The sequence below is a fragment of the Leptonotus elevatus genome, chromosome 1 (assembly GCF_054856555.1).
Source record: "Leptonotus elevatus isolate MCC_2025b chromosome 1, RoL_Lele_1.0, whole genome shotgun sequence".
Classification (NCBI taxonomy): domain Eukaryota; kingdom Metazoa; phylum Chordata; class Actinopteri; order Syngnathiformes; family Syngnathidae; genus Leptonotus; species Leptonotus elevatus.
This window is the reverse complement of record NC_141239.1, coordinates 55,985,415-56,011,250: the sequence shown is the minus strand read 5'-3', so window position 1 is coordinate 56,011,250 and position 25,836 is coordinate 55,985,415. Positions and strand designations below refer to the sequence as shown.

The 25,836-nt window shown below is 39.8% G+C and overlaps 2 protein-coding genes across 3 annotated transcripts in view; both read left to right on the top strand.

The window, feature by feature from the left end:
* Positions 1 to 7,633: 7,633 nt before the first annotated feature.
* LOC147184719 (histone-arginine methyltransferase CARM1-like) overlaps positions 7,634 to 25,836 on the top strand; it is an 18,787-nt gene continuing 584 nt past the window's right edge. The window contains exons 1-4 of one of the 2 annotated variants that reach the window (XM_086081650.1): positions 7,634 to 7,819; positions 17,718 to 17,843; positions 18,335 to 18,458; positions 19,642 to 25,836. The exon at positions 19,642 to 25,836 is cut by the window's right edge and continues 584 nt beyond it. In XM_086081650.1, coding sequence (XP_085937776.1) covers positions 7,678 to 7,819; positions 17,718 to 17,843; positions 18,335 to 18,426 — 360 coding nt within the window. In that variant the 5' untranslated portion in view covers positions 7,634 to 7,677 and the 3' untranslated portion in view covers positions 18,427 to 18,458; positions 19,642 to 25,836. The remainder of the gene's footprint in view (positions 7,820 to 17,717; positions 17,844 to 18,334; positions 18,459 to 19,641) is intronic. The other variant, XM_086081649.1, reaches the window with a different exon arrangement.
* LOC147184718 (retinoid-inducible serine carboxypeptidase-like) overlaps positions 25,447 to 25,836 on the top strand; it is a 27,149-nt gene continuing 26,759 nt past the window's right edge. The window contains exon 1 of the mRNA XM_086086840.1: positions 25,447 to 25,531. Coding sequence (XP_085942966.1) covers positions 25,447 to 25,531 — 85 coding nt within the window. The remainder of the gene's footprint in view (positions 25,532 to 25,836) is intronic.

Below are 25,836 nucleotides of genomic sequence, written 5' to 3'. Positions count from 1 at the left end.
ATTAGTCTGTCCCATTTAATGAGCTGTATATTTGGGATGACCACCGGGAGCGACAAGAACAAAAACAAAAGTCGGTGTAAAATATTTATCTTCACAATATTAATTCTATCATAGAATCCTAATGGAAATGTAGACCATCTATCTATGTCTCTCTTAATATTTTCATTAATGTCCTCATAGTTCTTTCCATACAATTTCCCAAGATCCTTAGTTATCTTTACTCTCAAATATATATATATATATAATAAATATTTCGCCTTCCCATGCAATTTGCATTTCTTTAGGTTTTTGGGTTGGCGAGCAATAGAACACCAGAACCTGTGTTTTATGTAAATTCAGCCTGTACCTTGAGTGACAACCAAATTGTTTCAAAAGTGTCAATAAATGTTGAAAATGATTAACTAGATCATTTAAATAGATCAGTACATCATCAGCAAACAAGCTTATGATGTGATCTTCCCCGTTCATTCTTATACCTGTTATTGTGATGTCCTGTCTGACCAGTTGTGCTAACAAGTCAATGTATTGGGCGAATGAGGTTCGCCCTACCTCATGCCCCTCTCCAATTCAAACCTTTCTGATAAAGAACCATTTACTTTTACACATGCTGATGGTGCGCTATACAGTGATTTTATACAATTAATTGATCCTTCATTAAAGCCAAATCATTCCAAAGTTTGGTAGAAGAAATCCCCACCTGACCCGGTGCCGGGTCAAATGCCTTCTCCACATCCAGGCTAATTAACGCGGTTAAAGTTTTATTTTCGTGTATATTATAAACTATATGCAAGGTTCTCCTTATATTGTCATGTGTTTGTCTCCCCACAACAAAGCCAGATTGGTAAATAATATATTATAATAATATATATATATATTATAATATATAATAAATGATTTAAGACGGTAAGATATAATGGTTAAGATTGAAATTGGTCTATAATTTTGGCAATATTTTTTTTCTTTTAGTGGTTTAGGTATCACTGAAATTATCACTTCCCTCCAGGGGGGGGGGGGGGATAATATTATTAATCATAATCCAATTAAATGTTGTGTGAAGGACAGGTGTTTTGTGGAAAACACTACTTCACCTTTATATTGTTATGCAGGGTCGTGAGTGGTCGGCGGCAACAATGAATACACAGAGACTTGATATACTTTTGCTAGAATAACTGTGTCTTTTATTCCCCGCATATAGCAATCAACATTTATACTGTGCTAGGATAATCGTACGTTTTATCCCCCGCAAACAGTAATCAACACCTGCGCTGTGCTAGAATGATTATACCTTTCATTCCCCGCAAACAGCAACAATCACGACTCGATTTGCTAGAATGGTTATACTTTTCATTCCCTGCAAACAGTCGATTTTCTAGAATGGTTATACCTTTCATTCCCCGCAAACAGTCGATTTGCTAGAATGATTATACCTTTCATTCCCCGCAAACAGCAACAATCACGACTCGATTTGCTAGAATAATTGTACATTTTATTCCCCGCAAACAGCAATCAATACACTACAAAGTTAAGCAGCATAATATGATCATCATCAGCGCTTACCTTGACACTAGACCGGGGAGCCTACGGCCCGGGTGAAGCGAGCTGCAACAACGGCTGGGCAATCGTACGTGTTCCACAGCTGACTCCGTCCGGACCGTGTGCCGCTCCGTTTTTTATTCGTTAGCAAAAAGTTGTGAGCGTGAGAAACCGGGCTGTCCAAGCCCTCTCCCAGACACTCTCGAAAACATGTTTGCGAAGCAGGGAAGGCTATAGTATAAACAAGGAAGAGTTCCCAGGCTGATCCCGCCCTTTATTTACAAATTGTTGGGCACCTGGATTTGTACAACAGTTCAGGACAACAACATATCCTTATATAAGAGGTTTCATGAGGACATATCAAACCATAGTTATTTTTCCCTTCAACAGGCAATAGTTATTTTTCGAATTTGAACCATTCTGCGGGAAACCTATCACTTCTCGACATCTTGTTTGTTTTTAAGCGACCGATCACCAACCCTATCTCCTTATCAGTAATTTGACGTTAAGCGCTTATTTTGCTCAATTCCAATGGAGGGTAAATCTGAACTGTCTAAAAAGGTTTCAATTTCGTCCTGGTCTGTGGCTTGCAGCTGCGCACAAAGATTTTGATAGTAAACCTCTAAAGATTATTTCTATTTCTTTTGGCTCGTGTTAAATTTGATTTGTATTAGGGTCATACATTTTAGAGATATTGGTCTTTGCTTAATGTTTTTATATACGTCTTGCCAATAACCTAGCTGCCTTTGGGCCAGAGTCATAATAATTGTGTCTTACGTATCTTGCTTTCAATTCTATTTCTTCTTTAAGTAGTTCATTAATCTCCCTCCTAATTTACAACATCCGCTCTTGCGTCACCTGATCAATTTTTACTTCAAGCTTTTGCTCCAAATGTCTCAATTCAGTTGTAAGCAATTCATAACTTTTCATTTCTTCCTTCTTGTGAAAACTTGCTATAGATATCAATTTGCCCTGCAAAACTGCTTTTAATGTATTTCATACTATTGCTGAATTGGTTGCTCCGTTATAATTTTCTTTTAGATAGTCCTGAATTTCTTTCCTGATTTGATCTTCAATCTTTTTATTGTTAAGTAACCCTATATTTAGCTTCTATATTGTATTTTTCTGTTTTCTATTTAATTTGACTTCTAAATATATAGCACTCTGGTCAGATACATCAGACACCCCAATCCGGCAGTTTTGAATGTTAGATCGCTGTCCTATTTGTGTAAAATAAATAATCTATTCGGGTATACACTTTGTGACTATAATCCCTTTTCAGTGGATGTTCTTCCCGCCACACATCAATCATTCCCATTTCACAAAGTGTAGTCTTTCCAAATTTCGTTTTACACTGGTCGTATCCAATTTATCATCCATTATCAAGTTGAAGTCACCTCCACACACACAAAACCCTTCCATGAGGTCCATTATTTTTCTAAAAAAGGTTTTGTCACTCTCCGGTGGTGCATATATATTTACCAACGTGATTACTGTCTGTTCAATCATTCCTTTTATAATGACTAACGTCCTTCTTTATCTTTGATTTCCTTTTTCATGTTCAACATGTGAAAAAATGTGTTTCTTGTAGGAAGGCAATCTGAATTTTTTTCTTTCTTTATCTTAGCAAGCACCTTTGCTCTTTCAATAGGGTTTCCAAACCCATTTACATTTAGGGACATGAGATTTAGCACCGTATCGCTAGCGTACATTGGGTGGGGTATTTAAAAAAATGTATGTCTCCGGCAGGCAACCATAAACATTCTGAAAAAAAAGAACTCTTCTGAACATCTGTCAAACTCAACAAAAAATCTATATAAGCTGGTAATTTCCAAGATAAATCAAAAATTAACCCTCTTATTTTAGTGGGGGGAAATCATTCCCAAAAAGTAGGGCCCCCAGCTAGTTATGAGCATAACCCTTACCGTCCTTACCTTACTCATACTAACAATTCTTAATCCTCTTCCCCCAACTTCATTGAATCCCAACAACCGTATTACTTACACTCGTGTTTTGTGTTTTTTTTTAGGTGGTTGCATACCATTGCTATCTACTAGAGCAATAAGAATGACAAAATGTATTTCTGTTGATTTTTAGTGAATATTTTTTATCATTTATGGTCCTTTTTGTCTCTTCAATGTCCTCAAATTGTCATTAATGAAAGATATGATAAATATTGGAGCTGTAGTACTTAGTTGCACACCATTGCTATCTACCACAGCAATCAAAATGAGAAAATGTGTTTTTGTTGATTTTTGGTGAATATTTTGGAACATTGGTCATTTTTGTCCCTTAAATGTTCCCAAATTGTCCAAAATGAGAGATATGATATAATATTACGCTTATTTTCAAAGAACATGTACATTAGTACAAAATGTAAAACATTTTTGGTTACATAAACTGTAACACATAATTGCCTAATTTTTTAAACATGGCGCCAAGTAGTACTGTAGTTCTTGCCTTTTTTTAAAGGACTACATCTCACACACAACCGCTTTTGTGTTCTTGCATTATTCGAGTAATAGCTTTTAATGTTTTCATGGTATGTAATTTTCAGTAATGTTTGGAAACGTTATTGTACATTGTGAATAAAAAGCTGAATGTGAACAAAACCCAAAAAAAATCGCAATTGCATTTTTTCCTAAAATCGTTCAGCCCTAGTATACTGTAAAATAAAAAAACAAGAAAATGCTGTAATTACAGTAAATTTTACAGAAATTTTACAGAAATTTGACAGAAATTTGTTTCAGTGTAGGGCCAGGGGTGGGGGTGGTTTTTGGTGGTGTGGTCATTATTTTTAAGAAGTGTGTTGTTTTGAAGACCCCCTTTTTCTTTTATTGCTGAGTTCCTCAGACCCCAATATTAGATTTGGCAGTGGCTTCTTTTGCTGAATTACAGGTATAATTATTTAATTTTATATTTATATTTAATTTATATTTTATATTTCATATCATAGAACATTTTTCGTAGGTATTCATAACACTTTATCAAAGTTTACTTGCCAACTTAGAGTTGTAAAAAATCATAATTTGTTTTTTTAATCGGCGTGTTTGTTTGCAGTTAGCAACCTAAGATAGTTTGAAAGGCTTTGACATACACCAAGACGAGTTTAACTGGACACAAACGATTTAATGAATGACATTTTACACCAGTAACCAGTGTCAACCAAAAAATAAATAGAACATACATTTGCTGCCACGAGACAAACATTGCCGTGTTGAATGCAGCCAATATCCTTCACCCATCCAGATTCCAGACACAAAGTAATTGTATGACTCTTGGCTCTTGATAACATCAAGTCATCAGGTCCTCTCAAATGTAGGTGCTCTTCTTTACAATTAAATAATTTAAAATGTTGTGGTAGCTCACTTGGGGGAACGTAGTGGCTTTCTTTGACCAGGCCGATGGTGAAAGTCCATACATAGGGATCTTGCCCTCCAAATAACTCCAGCTTTTGGAAAAAATGTCTCAGAACGGCTGGTTCCAATGAGTTGCAGTAACCTACTTTCCTACTAGGAATTTTTTTTGCAACATTTTCCCACCATTTAAACGAAACGATAACTGAAAACAATGGTCCCTCCATGTATTTCTATTGATTGTTTTCCCTCCAGAAGGGTAAGCGGTAGCTACACAGTAACATCGGAAGTGTAAATTTAACTCACATAGTGTTAAATTTAACACTTTCCCTGAGTTTATGTAGTTCTTACCAGTTCTGAGTTAAATTTACACTAAAGTGTAAAAATGTAACTCATTGGTAGAGTGAAATTACAACACTCAAAGTGTTATTATTTGACACATAAAATTGACCTTTTTGCTCTTTAAAGTGTACTTAAAAGTCTACTTTCACCTACAGTGTTATTTTTTCCACATTATCAGTGTTATTTTTTAACACTTAAAAGTGTTATTTCCTTTCATTTATTGGTATTAATTTCTCACAGTTTTGTTGTCACTTTCATACACACCGTGTAATTTTCATCCCTTTTTGTGTTATTTCCTCACAATTTTAGTGTTACTTCTTCGCTAGTTTGTATTTTCCAACCCAAATGGAGACAGTGGGATACCTAGCACTTGGGGGGCAACAACACTAACAAGTACGCCACGAGATAGTACATGTTTGTTGCAGCAAAATTCTTTCTTGTAGACCTATTTCCCGCATGACTCACGGTAAATGAGAAAAGAGAGAAAAGAGCCCGGATGTATGAGGTAACTCAGCCTGGAGTCAATGAGTTTGACTCGCTGAAATCACACTACCCGTAGAGCTTTTTCTTCCTTTTGAGTGTCCAAATAACACCCAAATCAACACCCAGTAACTCAAAAATAATTAACACTAGATTTTTAACTCAATTTAACACAACAGAATTTGCTGTGTAAGCATTATGGATAAAGTGACATCAGCAAGCAGGGTCTATATAGGATCGTATGCCGAAAAACTTTTCTTGGGAGTGGTAATATGGCGGCCTTGCGGCTTCAAAAATCTTGTCCTATCAGCTATCCAGTCAGATCAGTGAGCGGAGCGCACTCTGCCTCCGAACACACACACTCATTGGGCAGATTGATCCAAATATCAATATTATCGAGGCAGTATAATATCGATCTAGTAGAATAATTTCAGTTTGGCTCTTTTATGCACTGTTGCGGTTTGGCCAAACAGATAACAGGTATGTCACTGCACACTCCACTTCTGTCTGTCTGTTAGAGCAGAGCAGGCACAGGCAGACTTGTTCCCGCTCTCCCTCCTCCGGCTCCTGTGTTTCGATTGTGTGCAGTCACGTGACTTAGTATCTCATCTTTGTAGTAGATTGCCTGAACACATAGAATATTGTACTTGGAAAACTTATTTTGTATGTTGTTTTGTTTTATATTTGCTGCATAATAATCTTTAACATCTAGTGTATTTAGGTTGAAAAAATCCACAAAAGAAGTGAAATGAAGGCAGATTTATTTGTTATTGTTTGTATTTGTAGTTTATGATAAATAATTTATTTACATTTGTTTTCCTATGATCACTTTGTGCACATCGTTTAAGAAAGTAAAAAAAAATGCTTTTTTTTTGTTATGGTTGTAATGTTTCTGGGGGAAAAATTATTGATAATGTAATTTCTATTTATCAACAAACTTTGTCTTAATTTTGTAAATGCAACACAAAACAGTTAAAAGTTGAAAACTGATCGTGATTAAACAATTCGATGATACAGCTACTTTAATTAAAAATAAATAAATATATACCATAATTTTCCAAAAGTATCGATATCAACATCAGCATCGGCGATACTGGACCTGTATTTACTTGGCACCGGGATCGAAACCAAAATTTGCAGTATCGCACACCTGACACAAACTCATAGTATTGCGCGACCGTTAGAGTGAATTTCCGAACGTGCCCTTAGTGTTGTGTTTAATTGTATGTTGATTGCTTTTTTTTTTTAAACATGTTTTTATGTTCAAAATAGACATTAACAAATGAAATCTATCCATCCATCCATCCATTTTCTTAACCGCTTGTCCCCACAAGGGTCGCTGGAGCATATCCCAGCTGGCTTCGGGCAGTAGGCGGGGTACACCCTGAACTGGTTGCCAGCCAATCGCAGGACACACAGAGACGAACAACCATCCACACTCACAATCACACCTATGGACAATTTGGAGTGTTCAATTAGCCTGCCGTGCATGTCTTTGGAATGTGGGAGGAAACCGGAGCACCGGGAGAAAGCCCACGCAAGCACGGGGAGAACATGCAAACTCCACCCAGGAAGCCGAAGCCCGGACTCGATCTCACGTCCTCTGCACTGAGAGGCGGACGTGCTAACCAGTCATGCACCGTGCCGCCCGAAATAAAATCTAATGAAATATAAATCAGTACAGATTCAGATGGTGTGGCAATAATAGTCTGTATTCTTGTAAAACGATTGAACATCGTATTTTGTTATTGCTGTCGTGTCTCCACAAAATATAGTATGTTGTTAAGCGAAATTAAACGATACGAAATTCAACTCGAGATATGGATTGGGTTTAAGCAACGTTGTGTACATGTTTACGTAATATCATTAAATAACAAAGGGGGCGCTGTTGCAGTGTTTTATGTATACCATAATCTGTGTAGGAGAATGCACCACAGACCTGCCTGCCTGTAATTTCCGATTGAAAATGGCGGTCTCGGTGTATCCCGGTGTACGGCTCCTGTCCATCGGAGACGCAAATGGAGACATACAGCGACATTCAGAACAGCAACCTCTGCGATTAGAAGTAAAAACCACACAGGACACTGCATTTCTCAACCTCTCTAACGGTACGTTAACCATCTAAACATTAACACATTGGGCATCTGCTTGACCAGTGCTAGTGCTAGTGCTAGTGCTATGCAATGCTATGCTATGCTATGCTATGCTATGATATGCTATGCTATGCCATGCCATGTTATGCACACGCTTGTGCAGCTAGTCTGGTAGCCTTGGCTAACGGTAACGCGTGAAGTCCTCTTTATATAGCGTTTCACGAGGGAACTGCAAGGCTAATCGTTTTCTCTAAGCTTCCGTAGTAGGTATCATCAAACTCACGAATAAGTTAGACATTTTAAACTATAGCGCCCATAAAGACATTTGTCTCCTTATAGCCGCAAAACATAATCAGTGTGTGTGATTTAATGGGTTTCTTAATAATGGAACACTACTGCTAGCCTGCTCAGTTTTAATTTACTAGCATAGAGCACCCGGTGTAATATTTTGTAACGTTGATCTTAATTGTCAATTGCAATTACTGCCATAGTCTAATGAATAATTTATCGTATTGTAGTTTGCGTCCAGTTTTGGGTTAAAAAATTTTTTCCGTTTGTTTTCAAGTTGAGGTTCCAAGCTTGTTTTGGAGAGGACGTCAATCTTACGAGCCAGCAGTACGTTGAGGTCCTAGCGGCTGACTCTTATAGGTCACATATGGTATATCATGTCCAAACTCCAGTTACTAAACAAAACCGTATATGTAACGTTGCTTTGCATTGCAATATGTATTTTGACAAATGTGGCTTAGGATTGTGTTGATTTGGATTTTATTTGTGGACAAGGGCCTTCATTACTGATGCATTCATCTTTGTTCTTGCAACAATAGCCTCCTTCCTTCCCTCCTAAAATAAAAGTAGGACTGCATTCATCATCATATTCCTTCCCAACCATAATCTTAGAAATATTCTGTTTCTATTTTAATAATAAAAACATAATGATTTACGCTCATAAATATGGTTTGTAATTTAAAACAAATCTAATGTTGTTTTAACATTTGTTTGATGCATGATTACACAAATCAATCAACCAAGTCTGATCCACCCTGGTTTTTATAGGAATGGAAATGCGTCCCAAACTGTGGAAGTGAAGTCAAACAATAGGTATGGGACGAGACACAAATCCCATGAGACGAGATGTCTCACGAGATTGAGTCCGTGAGACGCTACAAGATTTTTGCAAAATTTGTAATAGGGGTCGGCGGTATGAGCAAAAAAAAAAAAATCCGTATAATTTCCCCCAAAACTCGGTAACAATATTTTGACGATATTTATTATTGTTTCCAAGCTATATGGAGTGTTTTCATTCATTTTTCTGAATGTTTGTCAATTAAATGTCTTATTATTCCATAATAACTAGGAATGTTTGATACCACTTTTTTTTGGACCGATACTGATACCAATTGCAGATAACATTAGTACTTTTGATACATAAAATTTCCACAAAAATACCTATACATTCCAATTATAGCAAATTTCCTTATATTCTTTCAATTTGCTCATAAAAGTCGTTTTGCATAGAGCACACAATAAAATGAAATAAAAAAATATAGATAAATAAAATGAAGCAAATAAATCCAGTGGCCAGGAAAAAAAAGTCCCAATTAAAATATGTGGTTGTACAACTTCCTTTTAAGGAATACAGTAGGGCTGTAACTATAGAGTATTTTAATACTCGATTAAAAATTCTATCGAGTACTGAAGTACTCGGATTAAATATATTTTTGCTTGACGAAGAGCTATTAAATTACTTAAAATAAAACATTTTAATCAACAGTTAATTTTTTCTAATTGTACTATTACATTATACGCCAGGGTAGTGATTGTGCATTTATGAATTTGGAGCAGTTGACCAGTAGGCCTAATAAGGCAAATACAATTTTCAGTGTTTCCCACAGATTTGAAATCTACTTGGGTGGGTGGACTCTGGCGGTGGGGATGGGAGGCGGGGTGGACAGGAGGTAAGTCTCAGTCCTGTTACTACGTCTCCTCTCGCCTCGCGATCCACAAGTGAGTAACGGCGAACTAACGTTACATATGGTATATCCTGTCCCGACACATTTTTTTGTGCTTTTTAAATATATTTTTAATAAATTTTCTTGAAAACTTCTTGGGTGGTGGCCAATTTTACTTTACCCGCCTAAGTATTAACATGGTGTGGGAAACACAGATTATTCTTTTGCGTTACAGGTAAAAAAATAAAATAAAAGAAGAGCTTGTGATGAATGTAGTTTATGATGAATCTGCAGACATGAAACACATTAGCTACTGGAGTACTGCCCTACAGGCCACATCTTAAATCGGGAGCCAGTTGAAACGTAACGTGGCAGCCTTCACATCACGCTAAAATCACATATGACAACCAGAAAAAAGAACCCCCCGCACACTGACAGAACTCCACTCAATGAGTTTATTTGAGGGAAACAACGCGTTACGTTGAGCGTCATCAGGTTTACCTCAAATTTTTGTTATTTCCCTCAAATAAACTCATTGAGTGAAGTTCTGTCAGTGTGCGGGGGATTATTTTTTCTGGTTGTCATACACAAACTCCCAGCTCCTGCTGCCTACCAGTTTAACATATACACATAAGTTGCTTTTCCACCAACAAGCCCAGAATCTTTGAGTTCTGGGTAAAGGGAGTTTTTGGTTGTAAAAGTTCCGCAGGGAATTTATAATTTGTGTTTCCACAAGTTTGATGACGTATGAGTTTGATGAGCACAGGCGATTTAACCCCCCCCCCCCCTCCTCGAAATTGACCAACCAATCAGCCTTGGTCAGTGCATATGGAGGATCAAAACTGCCAAAATTCAAAATAAATAAATGACTAAAAGTCTAAATAAAAACAGATATAAAAAATATAATTTAAAAATGTTATTCAAATGAGGGGGCGGTCTTTAGTGTGTCTTGGGTGGTAGTAGTGCATTGCTGGAGCTCTCCATGTAAGCCAGCGAGACTTCCTTGTTCACCGAGCCGCTCACTAGACCAATGAAAGACAGTTTGCAATGGCGGAGTCCAACCCAAGACACCCTTAGGACCACCCCCTCATTTGAATAACATTTCGCCCTGGCAGAGCGTCTGCAGCATGAAATAAATAAATGTGAGAGCAGAGCGTTTTTATTTATTTATTGATATATAATTCTATTTATATATTTATTTTTGTATTTATTTCAAAAAAAAATTAATATAAATTTTTATTTTTGGAATCTCATTTTATTTTATTATTTTTTAAACTTTTATTTATTTATGCATGTATGTATTTTTTTGTTATTTTTATTTCGATTTATTTTATTTTGTTGTATTTAATTTTTGAATTATATTTTTTATGTTTTCATTTTTTTACTTTTAGTCATTTATTAATTTTTTCATTTAGTCATTCATTTTAAATTTTGGCAGTTTTGGTCCTCCATAAGTGCAGCCCGTCCCTTCAAAGTTCCACCTTGGCTCAGCAAGACCCTGCTGCTGGGATAGTAGTCGGATGCCCCCTGGGGAATTTAATTACCCCGGAAATTGTTGTTGGAAAAACGTGCAAACTGAATTTTAACAAGGTAAATTGAAAAGTTCTCCAAAAGTTCTAGCAGTGGAAAAGCCCCTATATTCATGTACATACATTCATTGTATACGCTCCATTCATGGCGCCTTGTGCGCAAATGCAGCAACTTAGCTCACGGCAGCCGCGGCGGCGGGAGTGGACCACGGTGGCGGCCCCACGGGGGCGGTTGGTCAGCCTCTCGGCCGAGCCGCCATCACCTCCTCGCCGCAAACGCCACTGCCGGTTGTCCCACAGCTTTGGACCGGACCGGCTGGGCTCCCGCGAGTCGGCCGCACCCTCGGCCTTGTTCGCCGCGGGCGCTCGCATTTTCCGGTAATGATCCTTCCGCAGGTTCACCTACGGAAACCTTGTTTTTTCGTCGCCGCCATTTCCGCATTCCGTACGCCTCTTCGATTTGTTCCTTCCTTCGTTCCCGCTTCTTGAATCAAATAAGTAACATCCGCTTCTTCTTCCTTCCCTTGTGTTGGTGATATAAGTGGCTAAAATAAAAGTAGACAGTGTGTCCGCTACGCTAAAGCCTTAAGTAAACGAGTACTCTAAGCAGGAAAAAGCCCTCGGATTTTTCATACTTCAGGTACCGGTGGCGGTCAATAAATGCAAAATAACCATTTAAGCCATTAGTTCCTAACCGAAAAATGGCCACAAGAGCGGACCAATACCAGTACCAATACCATGAAATATGTCTGGCATCGGCCCAATACCGATATCTGGTATCGGTACTCATCCATCCCTAATAACAACAGATGTCATCACATTTTGAGCTGGAGTAAGTACTGGTGCACCACTGCCAACTACTACAGTAATCAGAACGACAAAAGGTGTTTACTGCCGCAGTCTAAATGGGGGGAAAATCTTTTTAGAGATATGGTGATTTGATGGATGGATGGAACGAATATACTGTAAGAGAGAGCCATCATCCTGCATATATTTCGAACAAATGCAGCCACAATCTTTTGACAGGCAATTTCCGAAATTGTCCTAGCCTGGCAAGCCACACCCACATTTTTGAAAGAGAAAGTGGATCTGGACAGGCGTCCATAAACAGCGATTCAGCTCTAGCCAAAAACAGGGCGGCCAATCAAATACGTCTATTTGCGTGACGTGGTCTTCGTGAGCAATGTCACTCTTCACTCTTCAAAGTTTTTTTCCCGCAACAACGACATAAGTCATTCACTACTGTCTCTCTTCGGCTGGATGTTGTATTTTTACTCTGTCTCCGTCTCCGCAAAAAAAAAAAAAAAACTTAAACGAGTCGCTTTTCTGACGTCCCTCCGCTCTTCGCTCATTTGTTAATTCCACTCTCTGTTAGCTCAGGTTTGCCATGCTTCAGAAATGCGACTGAAAGGACGACGGTTAACCAGACTCACTCTCCGGCAAAGGGGGGGTCTGGATTTCCAGGCTAAAATTGTCCTGCACATAACACACGTGATTCGTGAACGGGATATAGTTGCACATGTAGCTATGATGCGCAGTACAAGCGTGTAAAAACTGAATGTTAATCCAATATGGAACATCCGGTCAACTTCTACCCACTTGCATAATGCCGGTGTTCGTGACGCCTCGCCAATGTTTACTTGCTTTGTCAATGACAGTGTTTAACTCAATCCAGTGAGGGTTTTCTGATTATGTTCTGCAGTTTTATTTATCTTTTCTTTAGCGGTAGTCATACTTGTGGAGTCGCAAAGTCCCGTAATCCTCCATATGGTCCGTGGTGGAACAGTAGTGCTTTTCACGGTGAGCGTTTTCCGGCACACGTTAACGATGTTATTTTGGTCTTGTCAACCCCAAATATTTTCCCGGCTATGGCCGTGGACTTGCTAAGTTTCTATTAAGTGAGTCACTAAAACGAGACTTTGATTCCATGTTCTCACTTGTAAACACTTCCTTATGGCTGCTGCCGCAGAGTCAGGGCTGATTTGCAGAATGAAGACCTATTACGTCCTCCTCTTGCCGTCTATGCACGCTGATTCGCCCAATGAGAACTTTCATCACTTCCTCCTACTTTGCAGCCAATCATTTGAAACCCCCCTTTTGACATAGTATTAACACTCGATAATGTAAAATTGTCCATCGTGAAAGCAAAGCTGACAATGATATCAATGACGATGAATATTACCCACCCCAAATTTGTAATATAAAAATGCATAATGTACATTTTCCAGTTTTCAAAATGTTTTCCTTTTATTGAATAGGCTGCGAGAAAATTAACACTCTAGCTCTGAAGTGCAAATATAAACAAAAACAAAAGTTACTTATGTAACTACGGTTCTATGAGTCCATTGTTTCGGCTGACGTAACCCTCATGTCCGCTAACAAGAGAGGACTTCTCTAGGTTGACCTTGAGTCCAAGTCGTGACACATGCTGAAGAAGCGTGGACGTGTCTCGGATTGCCTGGGCCCTGGCGCATATCAGTCAGTCGTCCAAGTAAGGGAGCACCTTCATGCTCCTTGATTGCAGGGGAGCAAGTGCCGCCTTCACTACACGTGTGAACACTCTGGGAGAGAGTGACAGTCCGAATGGGAGTACTCTGAACTGCCAGTGGAGACACTTGTAGGCAAAGCGGAGAAATTTCCTGTGCTGATGAGCGATAGGGACGTGGAAGTAAGCGTCCTTCAAATCGATTGAAACCACACGGAGGTGACGCAGTTCCTTCCGGGAGGGCTCACGCAAGGGAGACTGAGCCAACCAGATCTGCCGGCGCGCCTGGATGAGACATACTATGGCCATGCTCCCTCGAAAGGAGGGATAAATCCCGCAGTGTCATGTCACAGAACGATGTAGCCTCATCCACTACGTTGTCTCAAAGCTGCGGAGAGAGCCAGTAGGAGATGCGCCTGTGCGTTGGCCAAGCGTGCTATAACCGTTGCCACGTTGTAAGATTTAATAACCAATTCGTCCATCAAGCGTCCATGTTTAGCAAAGAAATTGTGCATCACTGACTATACGATATAAACGGAGACAAAACCACGTCACTCTAGTCTTACCCAGGTGAACCCATATAGGTCAGTCATGCTGAGAGGAAGAGAAATCTCAGGGGACCCTCAGGAAGTGGGCAGTGACAGCACATCTGTGTGGGGAAAGCTATAAAGTCATCATCTGCAACTAGAGAACACTGAAAATTACTACAATCCTGCCTGGACAGCCTTCTAAAAATATCAGCAAGAATCACAAGAAAAATGATAATTCAAGTAAAACAATTGGAAAGTTAACTCTTTTACTGCCAAAAACGTTGAATAACGTTAAGTAAAATCCTACGGAGGGCTGCCAAAGATGTTAAAAGACGTTCACTATGTTTTTTTTTTTTGGAAACTGGTGGAGGAAAGCCCTGGCCAGCTGTGCTGAAAGTATCAAGCAGATCTAGTTAGTATAATGACTATTTTTGGCCCCTAGATGGCAGCGATGACTCTCTTTGGACAAGATCGGGTAGGCGTCAGTAGAAGATGTGAGGCGGCGCTAGAGTGTTGAGGGGTGAATGGCTGATGAAGCGAAAATGGCGACCGGTTGCAAGCAGCTCACGCTTGAGCATTTTTTTCAAAGACGAAAAGCGTCGACCAATGCTAAAGAGCACATTGATGACGACGACGACGATGATGATGATGGTGACTCCGAGGTTGACGCTGAAGTTGGAAGCATTGACGCGGCGGCTATGATCACGTCGTAAAGTCTCACCGGCTAGCGATGCTAACGGCGGAAAACGAGCACTTCTGCACAGGCGGACATTCAATCGGACGATGAAGAGTAGTCGAAAAGCATCGACCAATGCTAAAGAGCACATTGATGACGACGACGATGATGTTGACGCCGAAGTCGGAAGCGTTGACGCGGCGGCTATGACCACGTCATAAAGCCTCACCGGCTAGCGATGTTAACGCCGGAAAACGCGGAGCACAACCGAGCACTTCTGCACAGGCGGACGTTCAATCGGACGATGAAGAGTACCCCGAGTCCAATGCATATTCATCGGAGGAGTGGGTACAGTCTGATCACGGAGAACACACTGGTTCTGGACTACGATGCCACCATGAATGGATTGGATAAGATGGATCAGAACATCTATCACCCGGTATAGGAATTGAAGGACATGAGGAAGCCAGACGTAACACCACCGTAACGTAACCGTATCATGATCCTGATAGTAGACTTGATGGCAACATGGCCAAACACACACTGCAGTATATACTTGCTATTCCCCGGAAAAAAAGGCCGGCAAGAAAGTTTAGGGTCTGCACGCGAAGGGGCAATCGCAGTGAAACTAATCTGTTGTTCAAATCCTGCTGCGTCTCCTTGCACGCAGGGGAGTGTTACACAAAAAGAAAAACTGTAGTTGAAACATCCACATAATTGTAAATAGTATCACAGTTGCACACATTTGTAAATAGTTTGCCAAATTGTTGTGTCAAATTGTTACACTGTTGAATGTAAATAAACGTATTTTGCTATCAAAAAACACTTTTTCATTGTTGGTGGTAGTGTTTTACATAAGTAAAGCACTGTTTAGATGTTTGTGGCATCATTCATGGAAAAAAGGTGTCAAATTCACGAGAGTGCATGAAATAATATAGTTTCACTAAAAGCTTGATTTCTCCGTATTTTGGTCCAAAACAGAGCATTTGGGTGAAACTAACCATTTTCGTGAAACTAACCATTTTCTATTGTTGATTACTGAAAAACGGAAACAAACTTTTTTTTTTCTGATGAAAGATGAGAGTTCAATCTTTCATTTGGTAGTATGTGTGTTTCCATAGTCCAAACACAAAATTTTCTGTGGACCTTGAAAGATCAGTCAAAATGCTTAAATCGGCTGGCACCCACAGCATCCCTTGCAGTCAAAGAGTTAAACTAAAAAAAAAAGTTAAAAAAAAATACTGTGTACTAAAACTGTAATTGCAAAACAAATACTGTGGGCACACTGGGGCAGTGTGGTGCCATGCATGGTGTACACACAAAATTGCAGACAAAATTGTATTAAAATAACTTGTTTTTCACAAATTGGGAAGAATTTCTACCTTTTGAGTAGTGTTAACTTACCTGTGGGTATGTGTTTCCACAGCATTTGTGTGTGAATATTAGTTGTTTACTCCTGAAGTTGATGCTAACTTCCTGATGTGTTAAAAACGAAGCCTGTTTTGTATTTAAAAACACGCTGTATGTAATTCTCCTTATTGTCTGTTTAGTTTTACAGTTAATTCCAATTGGAGTGTCATTAAACAGCCTAAAGGGCGCTTAGGGACGGCAGAATCACACTGATTCGCTCCGGGCTAGCTACAGGCTACATGGTGCATTCAGGGTCCTTTCACAACGTAGGGAACTTGTAAATGCGCCGCAGTGTTCTTCACATTAATTTTTTTTCTTAGAGTTGTGCGGGTGAACCTTTGTGAACCTTTGAGGCTTTCTTTCAAATTGTGCCGAAAAAGATTCGGAGCTTCAGTGAAAGCAACATATGGAAAGAAGTAAATGCAACCTATGTCATTGAAGTGTGAAACAATCACTCACGCTTATCTTTCATCAATAAAAGTCTAAATAAATCAGATCCAGAGTATGTATTATTTACAAAAGTCTGTGCTACTAATAAAATATTTTTCATAAATAAAATATGATAGACATGTGTATGTTGTTTATTAGGCTATAAACGGGAGTACGTGTGAACAGTTACAAAGGACGCAGGCCATGGAATTATTTATTTATCTAAGATTTTATGCGGCTTTTCACGCTCTCTAATTTTGCAGCTTTGAACATATGCGTCATTTGCTATAATAAAAAAGAAAGAAAAGAAGCACTAGATCTACACTGTTATGAGGCAACAGTTACAACCAATATAATTGATAAAATTTCACGATGCTTGGTATTGATTAATTATTAATTAAATGAGACCCTTAATATTATACATTTAATATAAGTAGCTTTGAATAGAGAAAACAACCCCCCCCCCCCTCACTATGATCTCCCGGTGGAGGGGAAGCGAACTGGTACCACTTCACCACCCAGAGGAGACCAACCAACATTTAATTTAACAGGACCTGTCAAAGAACCGCATAAATTTCAGCTCGTGATTTCACGGGCCACCAGCCACCAAAGCGTTTAGGGTCGTCAATACGCGCTGAGACGTATGAAGCACAAAGAGGCGCACGACGTCTAAAAAATGTTTTCCCGATTTTTCACAACACAAAGTGGGCAAATATGGCCTAGCCACCGCAGCTGAAAAAAAATCCTAGAGGAATCACTGTATACTCTACGAATGTTTAACTTTTTGAATGGAATTGGGAAAATTAATCAACTTTTTCATAATTTCATTTTTTGGAAAGGGTCTGTATATGTTTACATTTGTACACTTTTTGTCTGATGCAGCATCCTCCCATTCTTTTCAGGAGAGAATGCGAGTGTCTTCAAGTGTTCAGTTTCTCGGGAGACGGAATGCAGCAGAGTGGGAAAGCAGTCATTCATTATCACACTGGGCTGCAACAGCGTCCTAATTCAGTTCTCCTCACCTGCAGGTACTCGAATCCTGAAAAGTAATGTTATATTTTATTTCTGAGATGCCAGTTTTATTTATTTATTTTTTACAGAAGCTATTTCAAGGCACAACAATCAGATTAAGGCCATACTATATAACCCTAACCCATCCAAGCAATCAATTTGGATACTGTCAAGAAAAAGGACGCTTTGTCCCATCTATGGAATGGGTTGTGAAAGACAAAAGATGGAAAAAGGATGAGAAAATAACATACAGTGGGACCTCAATTTAACTTATTCACTCCCAGCCATTTTCACTGGAGCAACCCCCTTCGCTCCCCGGCTGTGTTACTGGATTTTGACTGATTTATTTAAAGTGGATTCGTCCATTAAATTTAAGTACTTTTTTAATGGCCTAAAAACAAAACTAATCCAGGATTGTTTTGCACATTTTTCATGGCCAAAAAAAGCAGAGTACAACAATCCATTTTCTTCCGCTTATCTGTGGTCGTGTTGCAGGGGCAGGTTGCAGGGGCAGCAGCTTTAGCAGGGAATTCCATACTTCCTTCTCCCCCAGCCACTTTGCCCAGCTCTTCCGAGAGAATCCCAAGGTTGGAGACATAGTCTCTTCAGCGTGTCCTGGGCCTCCTCCCACGGTTCGTTGAATTGCAGTTTTGGTGAAAAATGCCCGTACTACAGATTTTGGCTGGTTCCTCTAAAGATATTGAAAATCAGATGACGTTACCTAACTTGTTTCATTTCGTCAAGCGCTGATGCCGTTGCCACACTGTTTGACAAAAAAAGTTGTTTTTATAGTTTAGAAATACACAAAAGCTCATGGACCTCCCAAAATGTTGTCTCTTCAGAAAATATTGAAAAATGTGACGTTTCTTCTCTAGCAGTGAATGAAGGACAAGCCATTTTGTTTTCAAGCTATGTTAATGCACGCTAATATATGCATATGCACAGAAAGTGTATCATCAACCAAAACTTAACATGAGTTAAAATCTACAGCAGACGCAAGCCATTTTGTTTGCATAGCCCTAAATCACAGCATTAACGTTTGTGGCTTCCACTGACTTTTTTGTGCGCCTCAGGGTGCTACACGTGCCTGCCAATTTTCGTAGCCCTCGTTCAAACGTACCGGGATTGGTTTATATTTTTCCACGCTAGGGGGCGCTATAGAGCAATGTTGTTATGGCAACTTTATAGCATAAAATTTTTCGCCGTCGCTGCTCGGGCCCTAATGTTAATAATAATTTCTACAAAAACAATAGGGACCTCACAGCAGTTGCCTCGGGCCCTAGTAATAATAATAATTCCTATAAAAATAATAGGGACCTCGGAGCAGTCCCTACTTGGGCCCTAATAATAATAATTCGTACAAAAACAATAGGGACCTTGCAGCAGTCTCTGCTTGGGCCCTAATTATAATAATTATAACCCTGATATGTTAGCAGCAAGTAGGAAACAATTCAAACAGTTTCTTGCAGTAATCTGTTAAATTATTTGTTACTTTTTACTTTAGCTAATTACCTTGGCTTAAATATTGTTGTAGATAATGACTCACCCCTGGATTTTCTACAGGTATGCAAACATTTCTGGAACTTTTGAGTTCCTCTGTCCCGTGTTTCTTTTGTCTCTCTCTAACCTCAATTTGTCAACCCAGCTGGTTTGAATGAGAATTTTCAGAACTGAATAAAAATATTTTTACTTGACTGTCATGTATAAGTCACATTAGAAGTGCCTTGAGATAATTTAGAAGTAGAATTTTATTGTCAATACTGGTATTTAACATTTAAGAACTTTTCCCGTCTGATCCTTGGTGTTCAACTTTAGACTTTCAGTCCTTTTATAACGTCTTGAAGAACTGTCGGGGGCATCTTTGTGAGCGGTCAGTCTTCAGTGACAGAACAGAGGAATCATCTGCCGTACAGTACTTTCAGGTAAGTGGACAATACAGATAAATGACACGTTAAAATTGTGAATGCTCTGATAAATCTCGACCTCATCTCACAGTCCTCTTAACTCATTCAGGGCTCCAGTCCGCCCCTTAATAGTGACACGTCTCCTGTTTTCTACAACATTGAACTATCTTTTTAGACACCTTGAACCCCAAGTCACCAAGTCGGGACAACAAGGTTTAGGTCTCAGACGAGTTACCTGTAATCAACAAATCATCCACATATTGGACTAACAGAGAGCCCCCTGGAAAATTCATATCAGCCAATTCTAAAAAATACTGATTTAAAAAGCCGTGTTTATTGTAACTTACAATTCTTGTAGGTGAACGTGAAATATTTCCGGCATTAATTCACTTATTCAAATGGCGTTCAGCATATTTGACAGCATTCAGTATTACACAACATTATTCAATCCAATTGCATACAATGTCACATACATACAATGTCACAGAAACTTACAAGTCTGCAATAGTGCAGTGGTTAAAGCACATGCTTTGTGTGTGGGAGATCTGTGTTTGAATCCTGCTTGGACCATATTCCAGTTATTGAACATTCGTTATATTCAGTGTAATTTCACATTATTATTATATTTCACAAGTATTCCGCATGCATTCAAATACTACTTTCAGCATCGTCTAGTCATTGTCGTTTCAAGTTCTATTTTGGGCTGCTGCGAGGTCATTGTTGTATTTGTAGAGTTTTGTTATCAATTGTTGTTCTTCGAAATGAATCACATTTTGGGGACCCAAATATGACGAAAACTCACCACACTGTTGGGCCTGGTGACATTTTTTGAAGTTATCATAAACGATGAAAAGAAAATGGCTCTTGTAGCACCCCTTACAGTAGAAAAACAAAAAATAATCCTGGCACATCTGACCTAGGACTATGAAAATTGGCAAGGACGTGTAGCACCCTGAGATGTACAAAAAAGACAGTGGAAGCCATATCCTAAAATGTACAGCAGGGGTCTTTTTTTCCACCGCGAGCTACTTTTAGAAAATCAAAACAGCAGCGAGTTACTCATGAATATTGTGAATATGCATGCGCAACATCTCAAAACCATTGTCTATTAAATAACCGATCATTTCTTGTTGGCTGCTTCCTTGTGCCAGGATGTTACTTGCCGGGCCCGCAATTGATATTGAGCAGCTAGCGTACATGAAGTGGTCGCGGAGGTGGAGAAAAGGGTACACTTGAGCAAAAGGGTGGACATGCGATGGGGGAACAACACACGGGAAGGGCACGACTCGATGAATCACACAACACTATACCAACCATCCAGCCATTTACCACCGCTCAGGTAGCGGGGCTAGCAGCTTTAGGAGGGAAGCCCAGCCTTCCCTCTCCCCAGTCACTTCAGCCAGCTCCTCCGGCGAGATCCCTAGTTGTTCCCAGGCCAGCCGAGAGACACAAGGTGCGTTTTCATTACCCTCAGTTTTGCGCAAAACACAAATTGCTTAAAAGCAAGCTGATAATGGAAACACATAATTTTAGCAAAAACTCAAATATTGCAAAAAAGTTTTTACTCTCTCGTGAGGTGGTTTTTGAGATGTGTCGAAATAGAAGTATTTCACAAAAGTGTAATGGAAACACTTTTTGCGCATTCCCTGTTGTAGTCATGTGATCCCTGCCCGGTCACGGATGAAAGGAAGTACAGTGGGATAACAAGTCTTTTTAAGCACAAAGCGATTTAGCTATAGAGCCAATGCCGCCGTTCAATGCACGTTCCATATGAGAAATGGCCGTTGCCCTGGGCAACGAGCAAACGAGTGACATACGGCGCACGTCGTTCGTTGAAATCCATCCGTCCGCACCATAACACGAGTTATAAGCACACACAACACCAACACCAAATGCCCGAAACCGACAGAGAGAGAGATGTTTTTAAAGTAATATTAACAACTCCGGGCGTCTGTCTTCTGTAAAAATCATGAGCACCTCCCACCGAACTGCCGAGATCCCACGAGACGGGACATCATGAGAATTGCGCGTTAGAAGCAAAACACCCTTCAATGCAAACAAGTCGAAATTGTACAATATCGCTTTTATTTTTGCAAAAAACTGTAATGGAAACGTAGCTATAGTCTCTCCAGCGTTTCCTGGGTCCTCCCCAGGGCCTCCCGCCGGTGGGACATGTCCGGAACACCTCTCAAGGGAGGCATTCAGGAGGCATCTGAACCAGATGCCCGAGCCACCTCAGCTGGATCTTCTCCACGCGGAAGAGTAGCGGCTCGACTCTGAGTTGATGATTGAACTCAGGGTTGGCGCTGGATCATGAAACTTTTTAGCCAATGTGGCTAAACAGTATAAAAATCCCAGCCACATTTGAGTTTAGCTAGCCACGACATTACATGTTTATGTGGCGGCAGTGCCGCCTATTTTGCTGCTATCTCACAACATGCACCATTTATGCATGCACACGGCAGAGGCGTTGTTGCCCAACTAACAAACACACAACACTACTGTGAAGATGGATTTTTGGGGGGGTTCTAGGCATAGCTTGATGGCTAACTGCACATTGAAGTTCTTATAAATAAAAGTGGCAACTGCGCCAAATTGCCACAGATAAAAGAAATGAGGGCACTTATATACTGTTCTTTGGTTACATCAGCTCGTCACCGTGTTAGCCCCACGCAAAAAACAACAACAAAAATTTAGACAATTGAGAGGGTGAACCAGTTTCCCGAAATACCTCAGTAATTCTGCACTAAACTGATCTCAGTCTTTGCATGTTTTTTTCCGTCCAAAATATTTAATGTATTTACAAAAAAACACATGCTTTTTACAAGGTTATTTAATGTTTAGGATTTTTTTTAATCATTTATTTTGGAGTATGGTTTTCATCCAATATTTTTAATAAATTTGAATGTAATCATTACTTAAGTACACTTAAGTTTTATTTTCCTACATTCAAGTACAGTACAGTGTTGTTTAAACTGTGCATAATGTTGCAGTGGCCTAGCTACAATAAATGCTAGTGTATTTTAGGAATAAAACCTTTACCTCGTTTTTAAGAACACTTTGTCTTGGGTCCACTATGCTACTGTATTAAGAGAGCTGATCCAAATGGTGGAACTTGGAGAGTGGCATTTTTTTTGTGTCCGTATACCCCTATATTTTGCACATTAAATATTATTAATACACACAGTAACGTTTTGTCACAATTACTGCATTATTACATTCAACTGCAACTGAAGACGACAATCAATTACGTTTCGTAAATCAGTGCAGAGTTTATATGGGCAAATGTGCGCACTTTGTGACTGCCGTGGCTCAGGGTGTAGAGGCGGTTGTTCAGTAACCAGAAGGTCGGCTATTTGATTCCCGCTCTCCCCAAGTCATGTGTCGTCCTGTCCTTGGGCAAGGCACTTAGCACACATTGCCTCCAGTGCTACTCACACTGGTGTATGGAAGGTGTGAATGTAGGTGCACACTGGCAGCCACGCTTCCGTCGGCCTGCTCCAGGGCAGCTGTGGCTACTTAAGTAGCTTACCGCCACCACAGTGTGAAAGTGTGAGTGCATGAATAATCGGGGAGGGGATACCTACAGCACTACTTTGAGTCGCTCTCCAGTCACAACAACTCACAACAATTGCTTCCTCCTCCTTTTCATGTATCCTTCCGCCAATGGCGCTCATTTACTATCATTCCGTTCCCCCAAACCAAAAACAAAATAGATCCCCACAAATACAATGTGAAAATAAATCCTCTTACAATAAAACGAAACGGGCTATGAAACACAGTCCACGTACCTTTGATCAGGCTTGGGGAGTAATGGAATACATGTACCGCCGTTATGTAATCAGATTCCCCCCAAAAATGTAACTGTATTCTGTTACAGTTACAGGAAAAAAACATGTAATTAGATTCCAGGTACACTTATCAAAGAGAGAGAGATCACGCATCGTCACGCATCGTCATCCTAATTGGATGACTGTATCTATCTATCTGTCTGTTTGTCTGTCTAAACTGTGAGGTGTGGTTGCTTTCAGTGACAGTTTGTAAACAGCATATGGGCTTCAATCAATCAATCAATCAATCAATCAATCAATCTATAGCCTACATGCGTTTTAATTACACAATAATTTTTGGCTATTTGTCCCTATCACCCGCAAATAGCAGGGGCACATTGTATAGAATATATATTGTGGTGATATTTATTTTGTCTTCATGAGCATACTTGGTATTGGAGTAATCCAAAGTAATCTAGTTACATTACTTTAATATTATGGTACTTGGATTACGTTACTAACTACATTTTTTAGCAGATAACTTGTAACCCACCCAACCCTGCCTGTGATGCATGTTTGTTTTGTGCACATTACACGGTCCGCGATCCGGTCGGACGTCATCCTTTTTTCCCCCAACGTGTGAGCGAGCCCAGGGGGTAATTCAAAGTTTCTTTACGCGACTTGGGAGCAATATAGTTCCGTTTTGGTGCAGAAACAGGCACAATATTCACGTTTCCATCCTTCCTCAGGTTGCTAATGTTCGGTAGCAGCATGGCTTGTTAATGTTGCTAATGCATGCTGCTACCAGCAAATTAAAATAATGCTGTCATTGGCCTTGGAGCAATGTTGATTATACTGTAACCAATCGTGTGCGTCACTGGCCACATCGAGGATTGTGGGATACATTTTCACACTGCCATTTTTGTTATTTATTTTTTTGCGTACGGACACCAATGTGGGGAGCGTGGGGAATATTTACCTCGCCACTCCCCATTTCACCTTGTCATTGGCGACGTGGCGAACGGGGAGCGCGCACCCTGGAACTTCTCACCCTATCTCTAAGGGAGAGCCCGGACACCCTGCGTTTCGGCCGCTTGTATCTGGGATCTTGTTCTTTTGGTCATGACCCACAGTGCGTGACCATACCGTTGAGGGTAGGAACGTAGATTGACCGGTAAATCGAGAGCTTTGCTTTTCGACTAAGCTCCTTGACCACAACGGACGATCCAGAATCCGCATCACTGCAGACGCTGCACCGATCAGCTTGTCGATCTCTCGCTCCATTTTGCCCTCACTCATGAACAAGACCCACAAATACTTGAACTCCTCCACTTGGGGCAGGATCTCATCCCCGACCTGAAGGGCACTCCACCCTTTTCCGACTGAGGACCATTGTCCCGGATTTGAAGGTGCTGATTTTCATTCTAACCGTTTCATACTCTGCTGTGAATCTCCAGCGAGAGTTGGAGATCACGGCTTGAAGAAGCCAACAGCACCACATCATTCGCAAAAAGCAGAGATGTAATGTTGAGGCCACCAAGCCGGACGGACCCCTTCAACGCCTCGACTGCGCCTAGAAATTCTATCCATAAAAGTTTGAACATAATCGGTGACAAAGGGCAAACTTGGCGGAGTCCAACCCTCACTGGAAACAAATCCGATTTACTTCCAGCATTTCATTTCATTTTAATTTATTTCAAGCAACAACTTACAGTTGAGTACAAGAGCAACAATTCATATTGTGGTTTCATAATACGAAGAGAAAAAAAAGAAAGAAAAAAAGAAAAGATATATGATTCCGCCTGAAAGGGAGTGGTCAGAAGAAAATTTATTTAATCCAACCCCCATCTTTAATCTATAAAACACTAATATACAGTACTTCCCACAAGTTACAGTATTGCTATTGTAACAATTTAAGCAATTTTATCATAATTTATAACAATATCATGACAACTGAATTGTTGAGTGCCAATAATGTTGATGTTACCATAGGCAACAGATATTACATTCCTGCAGTTCATACCAACAATGGTAATATATTGTATATTCGAAGAATATAGTAGTAAGAACACAAATAAATCAACTATAGTAATCGACAATACCAACAGTAGTAAGAGCAAGGACACACTTTTGCACCAAATATTTATAAATTCAAGGCCCTCTCTCTGAATATTGTGACCAAACCATGTTTTATATAGCATTTTAATCTTGAAGTATTTTGGGATTGCTTATGTTGAATATCCAAACTATTCCAAAGTTTCACTTCACATACTGACACAAAAACGTGTGCAATTAATTCTGAATACAAACTCTCCTTATGCTCTTAAGTTATGAAC